This window comes from Hippocampus bargibanti, linkage group LG12, assembly GCF_051943395.1.
Source record: "Hippocampus bargibanti isolate YZ-2025 linkage group LG12, ASM5194339v1, whole genome shotgun sequence".
Taxonomy (NCBI): domain Eukaryota; kingdom Metazoa; phylum Chordata; class Actinopteri; order Syngnathiformes; family Syngnathidae; genus Hippocampus; species Hippocampus bargibanti.
In genome coordinates this window covers 19,195,001-19,214,237 of record NC_142745.1, presented here as the reverse complement: position 1 = coordinate 19,214,237, position 19,237 = coordinate 19,195,001, and the positions used below count along the sequence as shown (strand labels likewise).

The window sequence follows — 19,237 nt, the reverse complement described above, 5'->3', positions numbered from 1 at the left end:
AAATCTGCAAAAAATTGAGCTGCGAATTGGGCATTTTCAGAAAGTGCCGCCCCCAGTTGGTGTTTTGCATTTGAATAAAAATATCATACTGCGTGTTTTGGGTATTTTAGATGCTATAAAAAAAGTGACATCGGTCAAGTGGCGTCGGTTGTCCTTTAAAGGACAACCGACGTCACTTTTTTTGTCAAGGTTCTCAGATAAACAGTACAGCAAAATACATTGACGTCATTTGAAGCCATTTTGCAAATTATGGACACAACTTGTCCGGAGACGTCGGTTGTCCTTTAACTTTCTTAACATATTGAACATGAACTGTCCTAAACATGGTTTCTCTTGCCTACTTATTCAGCTCCACACACAAGTTTCATTCATATCAATCATGCGGGCCGCACGAACATTAATCTTTAATATCAAGGCAGGCCGCAAAATATTCTTCCGCGAGTTTGAGACCACTGCAATAGATAATAATAATCCATTTGTTTTCTAAGCGCCTTTCAAAACTCTCAATGTCACTTCACAGTCACAGGATACTTTTTTTTTGCGGGTGAGCAGCGGCAGCCACACGCGCCAGCGTTCACTCAACCTGAAAGTAACTCAAATAGATAGAAAGCTAGATAATAATAATAATAATAATAATACATTTAATTTCTAAGTGCCTTTCAAAACACTCGAGGACACTTTACTGTCACAGGATTCTTTTGTGCGGGTGAGCAGGGGCAGCCATTCGCGCCAGCGTTCACCCTACCCGGAAGTAACACAATGATGTCTTTATTTCGGTGCCAGGGTTTTTGTCATTTTCACTCAAATGGCAGAATATTGAGTTTTAGGACTACATAAACATTCAATGCAGATTAAGAAACCTTAGACACTTCTTTCATCAGAAAAAAATAGTTAATTCCTAAATTATATGATTCTGGATTTATCTGATCTTGGAATTAGGGCGGCTGTACAAAAGGCTAATGATTCACCCTCCTGGGAGGGAAAAAAACATTGCCAGTGGTTATATACAAATTCGGGAATGGCGCTGCACGTCATGCTTTTAGATTCCCGAATAAATTCGGGAATGTCAGTGAATGAGTTAATCTGTTGTGTGCTCTAGATGTAATATTTGAAGGGATTTAAACATTCTAATGGTTTCCCCAAATTCATAACGCCGCCCGAGAGGAAACCGCGACAAAAAAAAATAGTTTGATGGAATCGATATTTTAATTTACGTTATAAGCAACGGCAAATGCTTCTGATCGTGTTCGGAACGGTTGTTGAGTGTGTTGCATTGTAGCTTCAAATAAAATGGAAACATTGACTAAATGAGCAGAAACGTTGACTTTTCACGGAACAGAAGACTCATTCAAGGGTCTCATTTAAACAAAAATGGAGCAAATCATATGCTGTCACACACAGTCACCAGATCGCATTAGTCAAGCTGCCGAAGAAACATTTTGGACAAAGTACAAAACAACAACAACAAACCAACACTTGTACGCTTGATCGAAATCAAGGGGCTATGAACCAAACGACTGTAGTCTCGTGCAACAACTACACAAATGTTTCTCATAATTTGGTCACATTGTTGACAAAATACAACAAATTCCCACGAGATACTGCAATGTGGTTTCTTCACCAGTTCAAAATACAGCCAAAATATATATGCATATTATTTTCGCTTATAACAACGCATGTTAAACTAACGCTACAATGCCAGTGTCAGTATAAATTGCCCATTGTTGAAAAGGAATAATTTATATACAGCTCATGTATTGGATTTGGATGTAGTTAAAACCATTAAGTGCACTGCAGACGCGGGCACAAATGGACAGTTTGCTTGACGACATCAAATTTGTCACACTTTATTACTGTAAACAAAGAAACCACATGCACTCATGTGAAGCACATGTCAAAATGGGGACGACCCAAATAGATTTCGGTCACGTAGGGTAAAAGCGCCCCCTAACGGACAACAACCATAGCTGGGAATTCCCCACATTGATGACGTTGGACGAATAGGCGGGAGCTCCCCAAGCACCTGTCTGGATTGCATCCCTCCCTGTTGGGGTAATTCGCCATACGAACTGTCTCTAAACCCATTACTCCCCCTCCTGCAACAAACCTTCAAATCAAAATGATCAGCTCATCGGCAAGTTGCGAAGAAGCCCGAATGGATGCGATAGCAATTGGCATCGGCATCAGATGTGTAGCGTCGGGATTTTCAAGTTGGATTAGCTGCATTTTTGGTTGATTTAACTTCTCTGTTTTAGCTGAGCAGAAAATTCAATTTTCGCCATCTCACATACCCTTTCCATGTGTATTTTAGTTTGGCTATTGCAGGTTTATTTAATTGGACGAATTACTCGACTCCCGCAGCGCACTGCCTGCATTATGAGTGAAATGCATACCCCCGACCCCACACACACACATACATGAGCTTTTATGTCTTTCAATTCCTTGATCTCCTTGATGTGCGTCTCACCCTGACGCATATCACACGCTTGAAAATGGTATAAAAGCAGCTGTCGTGGGACAGAGAGAATTAGACTCATCTCGGACTCACAGAGTCAAAGAGACTTGCAAAGCCCCGCACAGGCAGGCCCGGCGTCGGCAGCCGGGCGTCGGACGGACATCACGGCACGACTTGCTCGACTCCACGCCGCGTCACCTGCCTGGGAGATCTGACAACGAACCTACTTACAAATAAAGAGAAACATCAAACCCTTTATTGGCGAGCCAGCCAGGAGGATTTTTTTTCCCTCCTCCTCAGCCCAATCAACTCTCCAAATGGAAAGAGCCAGATTTCCCAGCCGCCCATGAATCCAGCATCTTCACAGAAAGACCCCTTGAGCTGAGTTCCCGATGGGCCGCCACCACGAGTGGGCGCCCCAACCCCACCGTGAAACCTGCCGCACCCTGATGGCCGACAGGCTCATTGGTTATAATCAAACCTCGTTTATCAAACGTCTCGGTCCCCGACCAATTTAGTTTTCGACCAAAAATTTCAGTTTTGTTATGCTTTGGTTTATACTCCAAAATGGGTGCTCAACAAAACTGAGTGTACTCGAATGTGCCACTCGACTACCCTACGTTTCCTTATACGTCACTTCCTCATTGTTACCAACACATTATGTTGTTGAATAAAGTTTTTTTTTTTTATTAAAAAGCAGACACATTTGGCTAATATCTTCACAAATCGGACGTTATCCTCGTTTAGCATGAGTTGATGTGTTTGTGTAAGTCAAAGTCAAAGTCACTTTATTGTCAAATATGCTAATATGCATGACATACAGCACAGATTAAATTAATTATTAAACACGATTACCAAAGGCAACCGTTGATTACATTGACTATATTTGAAAATGTTCCGGTTGTCGAACAAATTGCTTTTTGAACAGGTTTCTGGAATGTATGATGGTCAAAAACACTGGTTTGACTGTAAAATAAATACAATTTTGGTACAGTTTATAATAATAATAATAATAATAATAATAATAATAATAATAATAATAATAATAATAATAATAATAATAATAAAACCCCCGCCTCGTGCCCGAAGACAGCTGAGATGGGCTCCACCAACCCCCGCGACCCTAATGAGGAATAAGCGGTACGGAAAATGAGATGAGATGAGATAATAATAATAATACATTTTATTTATAAGCGCCTTTCAAAGCTCTCAAGGACACTTTACAATCACAAAACAAGCATAATAAAACCACAGATAAAATTATCAATAATAAAAGAAGAAATACAAAAATGAACCCCACAGCGGTTCACTGTTACAACAACGGGAGACCGTGAAATATCGTCGGACCCATTTGTTAACCAGGTCTTTCCGTGGCCTCCAAACTTATCAAAATGTCAAGTTTTAATACTGTCTCTCGCTCTCTCTCTCTCTCTCTCTCTCTCTCTCTCTCTCTCTCTCTCTCTCTCTCTCTCTCTCTCTCTCTCTCGAATTCGCGTCAATTTTTACTTCCGGGTTAAGTGAAGCTGGCGTGTCTGCCTGTCGCTGCTCGCCCGCAGAAAATGTATGTGACTGTAGAGTGCCATGAGAGTTTGAAAGGTGCTGATAAATGAAAGTGTATTATTGTTATTATTTAATACAGAAGGCTGTGTCAGGAAAGGGCATCCGACGTAAAAGCACTGGTTCGCTGTGGCGATCACTGAAGGGAAAAGCACATTATTTATTTATGTATTTAAGTATTTATTTATTTATTTATTTATTTATTTATTTATTTATTTATTTATTTGTTTATTTATTTATTTATGTAAGAACGTGTAGAAACACGGTCGAGTTCCCTGGCACCAAATTCAGGCTAAATGTTGGTCGTCCATGATCTTATCGCAGTTAAAAGTCACGCGCTGTCATTGAGACGTGTCCCTGTGAGTGCGCTCACTTTTGCGTTGAGGGCGGAGAGGAGACGAAATGCTGGAAGGCAAGTGGGCGTAAACGGTCGCACACGGGGGTCAAGATGTGACCGAGTTAAAACGAGACTGGCTCACTTAGACACCTCGCGAGGAGACAGGAAGCATCGGCGGACGACTGGGATGATTTCCGACGACTACAAAACGACGGCAAGTCGCCTCGGACCTGCCGTTTAGTCGCCGGCGAGGGCGGTGCTCCCCCGTTGAGGCGAGTGTTTGTTTCTACAACGTTTTCGGGAACCCGAGTCCCTTTTCACGCGTTGCCTTTCGAGGGACCGACCGCGTCCTGAGTCGTCTCTGGATTCAATGGAGCCCGTCCCTGCGTCGAAAGAGAACTTCTTCATCGTCATACGCGGCAAGTCGCGGAAAGGCTTCTCCCGCGGATGCCTTGGTCGGGCGGAGACGGAAACGCCTCGCGGCGAGCTCGTGGGGCTCCTATACCCCGGGGGGGCGAACGCGGGGGTCCCCAAGAATGGAGGCGTCGTGCCCAAGGAGGACACGTACCCCCTGAGCCGCCACCAAGCGCAACTCCTGCTCTACATCTCCTCCATCAGCAAACGCCTGGAGCTGCTGTGCAACCCGCAGCTATTCTCTGCCATTTGTGAGCTGACTGTGGATGACCTGGTGGTGGTCAAGTACAAGAGGGGCCACCTGCCGGGACTGGTGACGAACCTGATGCGGATTGGGAGGAAGGAAAATAAGGACGACCTACAGATGCTGGCGTTCGAGGTGGAATTTGTGGTGGGTTCCACACACTGACACAATTCAAGGAGAACGGTGGACGTAACCCCGAAAGATGCTTGTTCCCATTGGTTAATAATCACGATACGTATAACACAGCTTGAGTTATTCTGTGCTTTCACAACAGCTGTTGTTTTTATTTATTTTTAATAATAATAATAATAATAATAATAATAATAAAACATTACATTTTAAGCGCCTTTCAAAGCTCTCAAGGACACTTTACAGTCACAGACAAGCATAGGAACTACAATAAATAAAATACAATCACAAATAGAATGCAATAAATAAAATACAATAATCAATAGAAACAAGAGAGAGAGCTACACAGAAAATGCCATTTTAAACAGGTGGGTTTTGAGATGGGACTTGAAGGTGGGAAGAGAATTGATGTTACGAATGTTGGGAAGAAATGAGTTCCAGAGTTTGGGGGCAGAGCAGCTGAAGGCTCTGTCACCCATCGTGCTGAGACGGGCAGGGGGGCACACAGAGGTGGAGGGCGGAAGAGGATCTGAGGGAACGAGAGGGAATAGAAATTTGAAGAAGGTCAGAGGTATGGGGGGGCAATGTTATGAATAGCTTTAAATGTATAAAGAAGAATAGTTGGCGGGTCTTCCCTTCTCTCTGCGAGGTCATGCTTCCCCGACTACATAACTAAAGCTTTTTAAAAAATTGTGTTGCTGTCTGTTTTAACCAATTCGCTTCCCTCTGGTCTTCCCTCCAGGACCATGATCAGACTTTATCACCCAAAAAGGCCACCTCCCTGCCCCTGTTCAGCGCTGCAGACATCATCCAGGTGGTCCCATCTTCCGCTCTCCCCCACGGACTCAACTGGAATCCCGTTCAGCATAGCGGTGCGTATGCGGTTTACGCTTTATCTTCAGAAAACGTAACAACAAATATGCGCTGTAGTGGAAAAACTGGTCTGGCTACTTTGGAATGCAGAAGAACAGAGATATCTCACGGCATGGCTTTGGCATGGTTGCCGAGCTGCCAGTATGTCTGTTTTGAACATGTGTTGTGTTAGTCAACAGCGTGTCACAAGATTGAAGGCACTGTACGTCATGACCTTTTAACACGGCCGGAACCTCCCGACATTCTAACAGGCACAAACAAGAAGGTGACGCGCATCAACTCCATGCCAATTATTCGATATCTCGGCCAAGCGAAAGAAAAACATCGACTGCAGACAGGTGTCAATCTGAATCAAAGTCACAATGCATCCCATGCACCTTTGGAAATTGGGTCCATGGTGGAGATCGTGTCCAACACTGGGGTCACGGTTTACGGAGTTATCAGGTGGCTGGGCTTCCCCGGAGGAAAAACTTCACAATGGGCTGGGATTGAATTGGTACGTCTCAAGAAAGTTTTTCTTTGCAATTGTTCTGTAAATATTTGCGATTGAGTCCATCTTTTCATGTGTATCAGGACTACGACGTGAGCGGTTGCTCTGACGGGACATACGCAGGCCAGCGGTTGTTCACCTGTAAATTGGGCAGAGCTTTGTTTGTCCCTGTCACAAAATGCAGCCCCGACAGCAGGTTTGTCTGCTCTTCTTCAGTAAATGACACCAGCGGCCAAGCGGAAATACCTTCAGGTTAGTTGCTTCATGCAAATGAACGATGGTGGGAAGCAAGGGGATGACTTGTTCCATCTTTTTAGGGAAATTCGCTCATTCACTGCAAGCCCAGTTAATTTTTTATTTATTTATTTTTACTTAAAGGACAACCGACATCATTTTTTTGGTTCCTAACTGACATCAGAAAAACGTTTTATAGCGTCTAAAATACCCAAAAACATGCAGGCTGATATCTTTAGTCAAATGCAAAACACCAATATAAATGAGTTAAAGTGTCCCAAAACTACTTCAAAATGACCTCAGAAAGTTTCAGTTTCAGAAGGTCCCGCCCCCTTGTTCGTGACGTCACGCCAGGATGCACTAGAATCAAAACAATGGCTTCAGATTCGGAGAAGATGCTTTCTTGTTACTCATCCAGTTAATATGATTCAAATAGTTCTGAAGAAGAAGGTATAAATGTTTGCAATCGATTAAAGAAGTACTTGCGTATCAATTTGAGCCATTAAGACTCCAATGTAGCATCCCAGAAAATGCACAAGATGGCGCCCAAGCTCCGTAAAGGACAACGTGCTGGAAATTTGTGTCAACTAGTATCAAATAGTAGTCTTGGTGCAACACACAACGACTCACCATTGAGTTATTTATGTGTTTTCCTTCTAATTTCGCCATCAACACGAAGTTTCCTTTAAAGGACAACCGACGCCTCCCGACAAGTTGTGTCCATAATTTGTAAAATCACTTCAAATGAGTTCTACTGAGCGTATTTTACAAAGATTCCACCGCAAGTAGCTATATTTTACGTTTTAAAACCCTCGCTGAATATTCAGGAAGTCTTGTTTTTGAGTTGGTGCCGATTCCTGAATGACGTCACGTCAGGAACTCCCCTGACCGAGAAAGTGGTACACAATGAATTTTGGGTACTTTGTTTGGTCTGCAAATATCGTGTTGATCCGTGTTGATGGCGAAATTGGAAGGAAAACACATAAATAACGCAATGGTGAATTGTTGTGCGCTGCACCAAGACTACTATTTGATACTAGATGACACAAATTCCCAGCAGACAAATCAGCCCATTTCCAACGGAGCTTGGGCGCTTTTTTTTTCTGGGACGCTACATTGGAGTCCTGACGGCTCAAATTGATACGGAAGGACTTCTTTAATCGATTGCAAACATTTATGCTTTCCTCTTCAGAACTATTTGAATCATATGCATCACTGCATGAGTAAGAAGAACGCATCTTCTCAGAATCTGAAGCCATTGTTTTGATTCTCGAGCAAGGCAAGACATCCTAGAGTGACGTTCACGACAAAAGGGGGTGGGACCTTCTGAAACTCGCCATCTCCGAGGTCATTTTGAAGTAGTTTTGTGACACTTTAACTCGTTTTTATTGGTGTTTTTCATTTGACTAAAAATATCAGCCTGTGTGTTTTGGGTATTTTAGATGCTAGAAAACGTTTTTCTGATGTCAGTTAGGAAACAAAAACATGTTTCGGTTGTCCTTTAAATCGCTGTCAATGGCAGCGAATTTTCAGAAGAAAAGATTGGTGAGCTCTGGAGATATGCTAATCAGAATCAGAAAGCCTTTAAGCAGTGTCTTAAACTTGGGACAAAAAGTTACCGGACACCAGGGCAGACAACTCTGAAAAGTTGCCTGCCCCATTTTTCACAACTTGAAACACAATAAGACGACTAATCACCAAAAAAAATATTGTTGCAAAGTATTAAGGATTGATAATCAGAATATATAACAGAACAACACTTTAAAATGTACCTACCACAAATGCTTCCTTGCTTAATTGATGGTCAATATCCCTTGCTGATGATTTTGCTCCAGTTGTCGTTTATCCATACGCTGTTGGGCATGTTGCACAATGCAATGTTTGCGTTGCGTCGTGTGCTACAAGCCACGTGAACTCCTGTACGTCTTTTGTAGCGTCATAAATTTTGTTAGCTTCTTTTGAATCTGGGGCTGTGACGCTCGGGAAAGTCCGGAAGCACGAAGTTATTTGATGCAGGCTTCTGATTGGCTGCCGAGTATGCAAATTGCCAAACGACCCGAAATTCTGAATTTTCCAAACCGAACGAAGATTTAGAAATCAAAAAGTTTGGTTTGAAAAAAAAAAAAAAAAAAAACTTTTTTTTTCTTGAAAAAGTTGTCGCCCGCCTGCGCGGAGATGTTTTGTAAGTTGTACGCCCAATGTAAAAGTTGCACGCCGGGCAGACATTATTTCAGACACTGCGTTAAGAGTCCCACAAAGGGGAAATTTGCAATCTACAGCAGCAAAATTGAAAGGGGTCGGCCGGGGAGGGGGGTAAAAAGATAAACAAAGTATTGCATGTACAAAATAAAATACAATAAAGTAAAACAGGTGTGTTATTATACAAATCCCAGAAAGAAGTAGATGTAATTTTATTATTTTAATCTAAAGAATAATTTAACCTTTGGCAAGAGAAGAAAATAGTTATCTAAACTTTAAAAAGTTGGAGTCAATACTGTCGCACACAAAAACTGTCGCGCGGGTGAACTCCGGCACTATTGTGTCGCGCCAGAAGAGCGATGGCGGATGTTTCCGGATAGCGTGCCATCTCTGACTCGTGGCTAGCCTCATGATCATGACAAAGAGAGATAGAAGTGTTTGCTGATTGCATGTCCCGTGACTGTTAGATATGCCATACAAGTCTAACCGAGGCGACGCTAAGTTGGCAAGCAGATGCTAACAGCGCATAATAATGATTATTCTTTTTCAATAGCGGAGCTTCTAAAGAGTAAATGTTGACGTAACCAGTTACATTTTGACACTTTATGAAGATGTCATGATGTCAACCCTACTTGGCTCTTTGCCAGTGGAAAACCAAGCACAGTTTTTTTTAAAGGTTGGCATTGGGGCCAAATCTGGCCTAGCACATCATTTCATTCGGACCGCGAAAGCAAATCAAGCATGTCAAGTTCTATGATGCGAGCTAAAGTCTGAGCCAAATTTGTCCCATGCAAACCACAATAACAGTCCTTTGGCAATAAAAAGTCCTACTTATTTCAAACTGATAAACACTTTATGGCAAACCTCTAAAGATGGAGGACACTGATTTGCTGTGGCGACCCCGTGCATCAAAAAGATAGGCTGCCAAATGAAAAACAAATAATGTAGTTTATTCAATACATTGTAAAATTGAAAATTGTGTTTGGCTTTTACTGAGAGAGTTGCTTATTCTGTAGCCACAAAGGGGCATAAGTCTTCTTGTGCCGGTCCCAAGCCCGGAAAAATACAGAGGGTTGTGTCAGGAAGGGCATCCGACGTAAAAGCTTGGCCAAAACAAACATGCAGATCAAACCTCTAAAGATGGAGGACACTGATTTGCTGTGGCGACCCCGTCGAGGGAAATGCCGAAAGGAAAAGAAGTAAAATCGCAGGGATAATACTGGTGGGCATCATCAATCTGCAGCACATATGCACCTAAAAGCTAGCAAATACTCATTTGACGACAACGAGGTTACAATCTTAGCGAAAGAAAATAGATGGTTTGAAAGGGGAGTAAAAGAAGCTATTTAAAACAGCAAAAGCCTTCACTAGATCACCATGGTGGGGTGAGGTTAAATTTAATTTGGACTGTTCCTACAACCGACTTCTTAGGCAACCTAGGCTTAGTTATGGTGATGAGGTAATTCCAGATCAAATGGGGAAATCAGGCCAATCGTAGCCCCATACTCAGGCAGGACAATAGAAGTAATGAGTCAGGACAATAGAGGTAATCAGTGTAGCCGCTGGGAGTAGTCCTCTGCCCCCCCCCCCCCTAACCTGAGAGCAGGGACCGATCATAGCAGAGTCTCGTGCGATGAAAAAAAATCCTCGCCTCACCCCTCATGGGTGGTGTCTGTCCCCCATTTTTGCTCGGGTCCTCTACCAGAGGCCAGGAAGCTTGAGGGTTCTGCGCAGTATCCGTGCTGTTCCCAGCACTGCGCTTTTCTGGACCAAGATATCCGATGTTGTTCCCGGGATCTGTTGCAACCACTCGTCGAGTTTGGGGGTCACTGCCCCGAGTGGTCCGACCACCACAGGCACGACTGTCACCTTTACCTTCCGGGCTCTCTCCAACTCCTCTCTGAGCCCTTGGTATTTCTCGATTTTCTCATGTTCCTTCTTTCTGATGTTTCCATCACTCGGGACCGCTACATCCACGACAACGGCTTTCCTTTCCCCTTTATCTATGACCACGATATCTGGTTGGTTGGCCATTACCATCTTGTCAGTCTGTATCTGGAAGTCCCACAGGATCTTTGCTCGGTCATTCCACCACCTTGGGAGGTGTTTCCCATTTTGACCTTGGGGTTTCCAGTTCATACTCCGCACAGATGTTTCGGTAGACTATGCCAGCCACCTGGTTTTTATATACAGTAAAGTCTTGTTATATCGATATCGGATATATCGATAGTCCCGGTTATATCGATACTATTTCTATGCACGCACTGAGAAAATTACATGCAAACAGGGTCGGATATATCGATAGTCCCGGTTATATCGATATTTTTTCGGACTCCCTTGAATATCGATATAACGAGACTTTACTGTATATATATATATATATATATATATAAAGAAACCTCATCCACAATAACAATCATGAATTTTTACTTCAAATCTGAAAGTTGTGTCCATATTTTGTAAAATGGCTTCAAATGACTTCTACTGAGCGTATTTTACCAAGATTCCACCGCATATAGCTATATTTTACGTTTTAAGACTCACGCTGAATATTCAGGAAGTCTTGTTTTTGAGTTGGTGACGAGTCCGTACGTGACATCACTAAAGGACCGCCTTTTACCGTAAAAAAAGACGCATTGTAGCGGTCCTTCCATCACGTCAATGTATTTTGCTGTACCTGTTTGGTCTGGGGACCTCGTGTTGCACCCAAAAGCCGAAAAGTGAGCAGAAGAGGGCGTCCAGGCTCTTTTTTTTTGGGTGGGAGAATTTCCCCCAATGTTGCCTCAAAATGGCAAAAATCTTCTTTTCCTTTTGGCTTTTCCCTTCAAGGGGTCGCCACAGCAAATCAGAGTCCTCCATCTGTAGAGGTTTGATCCGCAAGTTTGTTTTGGCCAAGCTTTTACGTCGGATGCCCTTCCTGACACAACCCTCTGTATTTATCCGGGCTTGGCTCCGGCACAATAAGACACTGGCTTATGTCCCCTTGCGGCTACAGAACAAGCAACTCACTCAGTAAAAGGCTCCCAAACACAAAATGGTCATCGGCACAGCAACATTCAAAGGTCATTCAATTAAATATTTTAAAAAGTTGATTTAGATTGTTTGAATAATTCTGGTTTTATAAATTCTTTGATCGATTGCAAACGTATGCTTTCCTCTTCAGAACTATTAGAATCATATTCATAACTGGATGTGTAACAAGAAAGCATATTCTCCGAATCTGAAGCCATTGTTTTGATTCACAAGCAATGCAAGACGTCACAAACTGGGGGCGGGACTTTCTGAAAGTCCAAAGCCCAATTCGCAGCTCAATTTTTTGCAGATTTTGGACACTTTAAGTCATTTTTATTGTTTTTTGCATTTGATTAAAAATATCATACTGCGTGTTTTGGTTATTTTAGATGCTATAAAACGTTTTTCTGGTGTCAGTTAAAATACAAAAAAGTGACGTCGGTTGTCCTTTAAGTGGAACATTAGTAAAACATAGTTTTCTTGATTAGAATACCACACCCCTGGGCGTTCTAAGCACGAACATCTGTAAGCAATAAAACTGTCTTTTCCATGAACTGATGAATTTGTAACCTGGCTATTGAGCTCTTCCTGTGAAGGAGTTTCAAGTCCTAAATTACTCCTGTGATAAAGGAGTTTCCCAAGTCCTAAATTCTGTCCAAGGCCAGATCTCCTAGATGAAGATGACAGTTTAACATGCTGTGTCTGTTAAAGTTAGATTGACCTCAGGCCATCTGCGCCTTTACTGTTTGGTTGGCCATAATGCATGAAACTTTGAATTATGATAACTTCTTATTCTGTCTAATCTGTATCAGGGGCTGAACAAAATTTTGTGGCGGGCCATGTTTGGCCCGCGGGCCTTGACTTTTACACCCGTGTTCTAACAGATTAGCGTACACCCTGGTTAAAACTATTATTCAAACCCATTCATTGGAGGTAAATTGAACGTCGGGAGTCATTTGAAAAGTTCAAAAATTATATTTGCCATATCACTTGAAAAAAAAAGACATTTATCTGAATTAAACCCATTTCATTTTGTGCTCTGCAGTTCCTCCGTATATGGACTCTGAGGAGTACGTGGCGCCGGTTGCTGACTCAGAGGCCACGTCTTTGTTAGTGGGAAGAATGAAAGGGATTCAGGGTCACATCAACTCGTGTTATCTGGATGCCACTCTTTTCAGGTAAAACCAGTTAGCCGCCGCCATACAACCCGACTCTCAAGTGGTGCCGTGGTGTCGCCTCACTTTTGATCTGGAACAATGTCGAGTGACCAACGTGCTTAAGTGCCTCTAGACAAAAGTTGTTCTTTCCTTTCTGCAGCTTGTTCAGCTCCTCTGTGACCCTGGATCGTATCTGCCAGTGGCCCGCAGACGGAGTGCAGCCCGTCACTTCCACATTGAGAAAAATAGTCCATCGTTTACGCAGGTATTTTTGCTTTCCTCCAACCGAGACGATGTCCTTTGTTCTTTCAGATCCTCAATGTTTGGCTTGCAAAACACAAACATTGCGAGCGGAAGTCACCACCTACAGTGATACCTCGGTTTACGAACCCCTTGGCTTACGAACTTTTCGGTTTACGAACGGTAAATTTATGAAAATTTTACCTTGACATACAAACTATTTTTCGGGATACACACTGAGCGCCACAATGAGTGATGTGTCATTCGTGAACGAGCCCGTCCTCCTAACAAGAAAATGGCAGCCGACTGTTTTTGTCCTCTATTCCCTGCCCCCAGTCTTCGGTTTAAGCCACGTGATTAGTCAAGAACGCAGCAGTGAGGGGAGGTGGTTTAAACATTAAAGAGACAGGCAGACGACAGTGAGAGTTTCAACTTTGATAGTTCAAAGGCAGAGTGTAGACTGCAAGGTTATAATATCCCATCAATCAGGCTCCACAAATAACCCGCACAAGCCATCTGTACGCTTGATGCAAAAAGCTATCAACCCAGCTAAACAGAACACAATTGATGAGGAACCAGATAAAATTATCGCAGAGAAAGGACCTACAAGGGATCATTCCTCAAGATGGTGAAAGAAGGTTACGTTCCTCATTAAGTTTTTCATGCTGATGAAACCGGCCACTCCATTCCATCAAGCCATCAACGACCATCACAGAGGTAAATAAAACAACTTTATTATACAGTACAGTTAATTTCTTTAATTATAATACCGTAGCACTTTTATTATACGTAAAATAAGGTATGTTTTGTGTAGTTTTAAGGCTTAAAAAATTATAAAGTAGAAAATTATGTTTTATGGGGACCTGGGAACGGATTATTCTCATTTTAATGTTTTCCTATGGGAAATAAGTTCTTGGGATAAACACTTTTCGCCTTACACACTGTCAGGGAAGCAATTTAGTTCATAATCCAAGGTATCACTGTATTTGGATTTCTTCATGATATGGCGCTTTCTCTCCTCACTCTCCATCTCCTGACTGCAAACGGGTTTCTCGCAGACAAGGCTTCGTGCCCGCCGCAAGTGTGATGAATTTCCGCAATCAGCTCGGCTGTGACACCTTTCGAACAGAAGAAAAAGGTCAGTATTCTTCCAAGTCATTTTTTTTTCTCAAAACAGTCTTCTTAGGGGCCGACGTTCAATGTCTTACAGTGATACCTCGGTTTACGAACCCCTTGGTTTACAAACTTTTCGGTTTATAAACGCTAAATTTCTGAACATTGGAAAAGCCGAAAAGAAAAGAAGAAGAAATTTATGAAAATTTTACCTTGGCATACAAAGTATTTTTCGGGATATACACGGAGCTGCCACAATGAGTGATGTGTCGTTCGCGAACGAGCCTGTCCTCCTAACAAGAAAATGGCAGCCGATTGGTTTTGTCCTCTATTCCCCACCCCCAGTCTTCGGTTAAAGCCATGTGATTGGTCAAGAACGCAGCAGTGAGGGGGTGGGGGTTACAGACAGAGAGAGAGTGAAGCCATTCTCCAAAAAATAAAATGGCAGCCGACATTTTTTTTGTCCTCTATTCTCCCCGCCCTCAGTCTTCGGTTAAAGACACGTGATTGGTCAAGAACGCAGCAGTGAGGGCAGGTGGTTTAAACATTCAAGAGACAGGCAGACGACAGAGAGAGAGAGAGTGACTAAATGGATAGAAAACAGTGAAATTTAGACTCGTTTCAACTTTGATAATTCAAAGGCAGAGTGAATGACTGCAAGGTTAAAATATCCCATCAATCATGCTCCACAAATAACCCGCACAAGCCATCTGTACACTTGATGCAAAAAGCTATCAAACCAGCTAAACAGAACACAATTGATGAGGAACAAGGTAAAATTAGAAAGAAAGAAGAAGGCTACGTTTCTCATCAAGTGTTTAATGCTGATGAAACCGGCCGCTCCATTGCATCAAGCCGTCAATGACCATCACAAAGGTAAATAAAACGATTTTATTATACGGTACATTTTATTTCTTTAATTATAATACCGTAGCACATTTATTATACATAAAATAAAGCATATTGTGTGTAATTTTAAGGCTTAGAAAATTAGAAAGTATAAAATTATCTTTTATGGGGACCTGGGAACGGATTATTCTCATTTTAATGGTTTCCTCTGGGAAATTAATTTTTAGGATACACACTTTTCACTTTACACACTCTATCTGGGAACCAATTAAGTTCCTAGGCCAAGGTATCACTGTATTTTTTGAATGAATACAATGAATGAATTCAATTCGGGTTTTTTTAAGGTCATGCCGTCCCGGCACGCACCCGCCTCGCCAAATATTGTTATTTACAACCCTAAAACACTTTTAGGAGACACGCTTTTCGCCTTACACACTCTGTCTGGGAACCAATTAAGTTCGTAAGCCGAGGTATCACTGTATTTATTTCCCCCCTTCCACCACAGACCCAGAGGAATTCATCACACTTCTGTTTGAGAGGGTTCTCGGCATTGAGCCGCTCCTTAAACTCCGGTATGAATATTATTTCAGTCCGCTTTGAAATAATTTTGTCTGCATCCCAGTTTGAAGTTGGGGCCTACACTTTTGCACCAGGTCAAGAAGTGAAAGCTATCAAGGGGCCTACACATTCCAGATCTTTCTGGAAAAGGAGCAGATGGCACACATACCAACGGTTCAACAACTGCTGGACACTTCCTGCCTTTCATGTGACGTCAAATTCGAAGAGGTTTGGTGAATTCTCCACTCCCCGAGGACAAACAAACTTAGGGGTGCATGACTTTTAAATCCTTTTCCTCGTCTGATTGAAACTGTACCGTTCCCCAGATGCCATCCTGTCTTATAGTTCAGATGCCGAGGTTTGGAAACAAGTATAAAATGTTTTCTCACATCATTCCATCCATGGAGCTGGACATCGCCGACCTCCTTTACAACTGTGAGGAGCATACAGTGTTATACATATCAGAACCACCGAGCGTCTTGATAAAATGACCTCTATGTCTTCGTCCAGCTCCTCGACACTGCTTCATCTGCGAGAGATCGGCAGAGTACGAGTGTCTCCAGTGTTTGCCGGATCGCAAATTGCAGCCGGGGAGAATCAAACAATACTGCACGACCTGCAACGGCCAGGCAAGGCCTTTGTTTTCGCCGCGCGTAACGGCCTTCCTGATAAACGTTACCGAATTTTCCAGTGTATAAGGCGCAGCCTTCAACAAATGAAGTTTTTAAAATATAATATATAAATAGATCAAATTTTTATAAAATATAATATGTGACTGTAAAGTGGCATTGAGACTTTTGAAAGGCGCTTAGAAATGAAATGGATTATTATTATTATTATTATTATTATTATTATTATTATTATTATTATTATTATATAAAAGTTTTCCAAATATGATATATTAATATAGTTTTGCATATATATATATATATATATATATATATATATATATATATATATATATATATATATATATATATATATATATATATATATATATATATATATATATATATATATATACACAGTAAAGTCTCGTTATATCGATATCGGATATATCGATAGTCCCGGTTATATCGATATTTTTTCGGACTCCCTTGAATATCGATATAACGAGACTTTACTGTATATATATACACAGTAAAGTCTCGTTATATCGATATCGGATATATCGATAGTCCCGGTTATATCGATACTATTTCTATGCACGCACGGAGAAAATTACATGCAAACAGGGTCGGATATATCGATAGTCCCGGTTATAACGATATTTTTTCGGACTCCCTTGAATATCGATATAACGAGACTTTACTGTATATATATATATATATATATATATATATATATATATATAGTAGTTTTCCAAATACAATGATACCTTGGTTTACAAACTTAATTGGTTCCCAGACGTGGCTTTAACCGAAGACTGGGGGCGGGGAATAGAGGACAAAAAGAGTCGGCTGCCGTTTTCTTGTTAGGAGAACGGGCTCGTTCTCAAACGACACATCACACATTGTGGCAGCTCCGTGTGTATCCCGAAAAATAGTTTGTATGCCAAAGTAAAATGTTCATAAATTTAACGTTCGTAAACCAAAAAGTTCGTAAGCCAAGGGGTTCGTATATCATTGTATAATATATAAATATATCATATATATATAAATATATCAAAGCTATCCAAATATAACAATGATAAATATATACGTTTTCCATATATATATAAATATAGAAAGGTTTTCCAATTATAATATTTACAAATATAAATGTTCCAAATATAAATATATTTTATTTATTTTTGTAAGTGTAAGGCGCACCACATTATAAGGCGCTAGAGTAGAGGCTGGGCTTATTCAATACTTCTACAGGGGGTGTGTCGTTGCGAGACCTGTTGTGGCTCAATATGATCACACATATAAGCACCAGCCTATAAGGGACATCTTTTCAAGAAAATGAAGGCTTTTGGGTGCACCTTATAGACCTGCAAATACGGTACTTTCAATTTATTTTGTGTTACTCTTTGTTTTGAAGGTACACTGTCATTCCTCGCGACGGGGGCATTCCCCAAAACTTCTGTCGTTTCCAGCTGAGGTCGCCGCGGCTTCCCAAGCGGCTTCCCCTGCGCCTCGGCACACCATGCAGCTGTTTGCTGTGCTTTGCATTCACACTAGCCACTACGTGTCCTTTGTCAAATCCGGCTCCGACCAACACTCCTGGCTCTTCTTTGACAGCATGGCCGACAGATGCGGTGAGGATTCTTCACCCCTTTTTTTTGGAGGGGGCAATGACATACAGTGATACCTCAGTTTACAAACCCCTTGGCTTACGAACCTTTCGGTTTACGAACGTTAAATTTATGGAAATTTTACCTTGGCATACAAACTATTTTTCGGGATACACACGGATCTGCCACAATGAGTGATGTGTCGTTTGCGAACGAGCCCGTTCTCCTAACAAGAAAATGGCAGCCGACTGTTTTTGTCCTCTATTCCCTGCCCCCAGTCTTCGGTTAGAGCCACATGATTGGTCAAGAACGCAGCGGTGCAGGGGGTGGGGTTTACAGACAGAGAGAGAGTGAAGCCGTTCTCCAAAAAGAAAATGGCTGCAGACTTCTTTTCTCCTCTATTCCCCGCCCCCAGTCTTCGGTTAAACCCACGTGATTGGTCAAGAACGCAGCAGTGAGGGGAGGTGGTTTAAACATTAAAGAGACAGGCAGATGACAGTGAAAGAGTTTCAACTTTGATTGTTCAAAGGCATAGTGTCGACTGCAAGGTCCCATCAATCAGGCTCCACAAACAACCTGCACAATCCATCTGTACACTTGATGCAAAATGCTATCAACCCAGCTCAACAGAACACAATTGATGAGGAACTAGATAAAATTATCGCAGAGAAAGCACCTACAAGGGATCATTCCTCAAGATGGTAAAAGAAGAAGGCTACGTTCCTCATCAAATGTTTCATGCTGATGAAAAACGGCCATCAAGGTATCAACGACCATCACAAAGGTGAATAAAACGACTTTATTATATAGTCCAGTTTATTTCTTTAATTATAATACCATAGCACATTTATTATACATAAAATAAGGTATATTTTGTGTAGTTTTAAGCCTCGGTGGTCGCCGAGGAAAAAACACTGGGCATGGGAATGTCTTCGTCCAGCTCCTCGACACTGCTTCATCTGCGAGAGATCGGCAGAGTACGAGTGTCTCCAGTGTTTGCCGGATCGCAAATTGCAGCCGGGGAGAATCAAACAATACTGCACGACCTGCAACGGCCAGGCAAGGCCTTTGTTTTCGCCGCGCGTAACGGCCTTCCTGATAAACGTTACCGAATTTTCCAGTGTATAAGGCGCAGCCTTCAACAAATGAAGTTTTTAA

General features: G+C 42.0%; 1 protein-coding gene across 2 annotated transcripts in view; it reads left to right on the top strand.

Annotated features, from left to right (window-relative positions):
• The first annotated feature begins 4,346 nt into the window (after positions 1 to 4,346).
• The window catches only part of cyld2 (cylindromatosis (turban tumor syndrome) 2), a 20,008-nt gene continuing 5,117 nt past the window's right edge, over positions 4,347 to 19,237 (top strand). Inside the window, exons 1-12 of one of the 2 annotated variants that reach the window (XM_089011130.1) lie at positions 4,348 to 5,154; positions 5,879 to 6,008; positions 6,261 to 6,505; positions 6,583 to 6,751; positions 12,990 to 13,122; positions 13,262 to 13,366; positions 14,400 to 14,479; positions 15,809 to 15,875; positions 15,957 to 16,089; positions 16,188 to 16,296; positions 16,372 to 16,490; positions 17,887 to 18,168. In XM_089011130.1, the coding sequence (XP_088867256.1) occupies positions 4,720 to 5,154; positions 5,879 to 6,008; positions 6,261 to 6,505; positions 6,583 to 6,751; positions 12,990 to 13,122; positions 13,262 to 13,366; positions 14,400 to 14,479; positions 15,809 to 15,875; positions 15,957 to 16,089; positions 16,188 to 16,296; positions 16,372 to 16,490; positions 17,887 to 18,153 (1,992 nt within the window). In that variant the 5' untranslated portion in view covers positions 4,348 to 4,719 and the 3' untranslated portion in view covers positions 18,154 to 18,168. Of the gene's footprint in view, positions 5,155 to 5,878; positions 6,009 to 6,260; positions 6,506 to 6,582; positions 6,752 to 12,989; positions 13,123 to 13,261; positions 13,367 to 14,399; positions 14,480 to 15,808; positions 15,876 to 15,956; positions 16,090 to 16,187; positions 16,297 to 16,371; positions 16,491 to 17,886; positions 18,169 to 19,237 lie in introns of those variants that run through there. The other variant, XM_089011131.1, reaches the window with a different exon arrangement.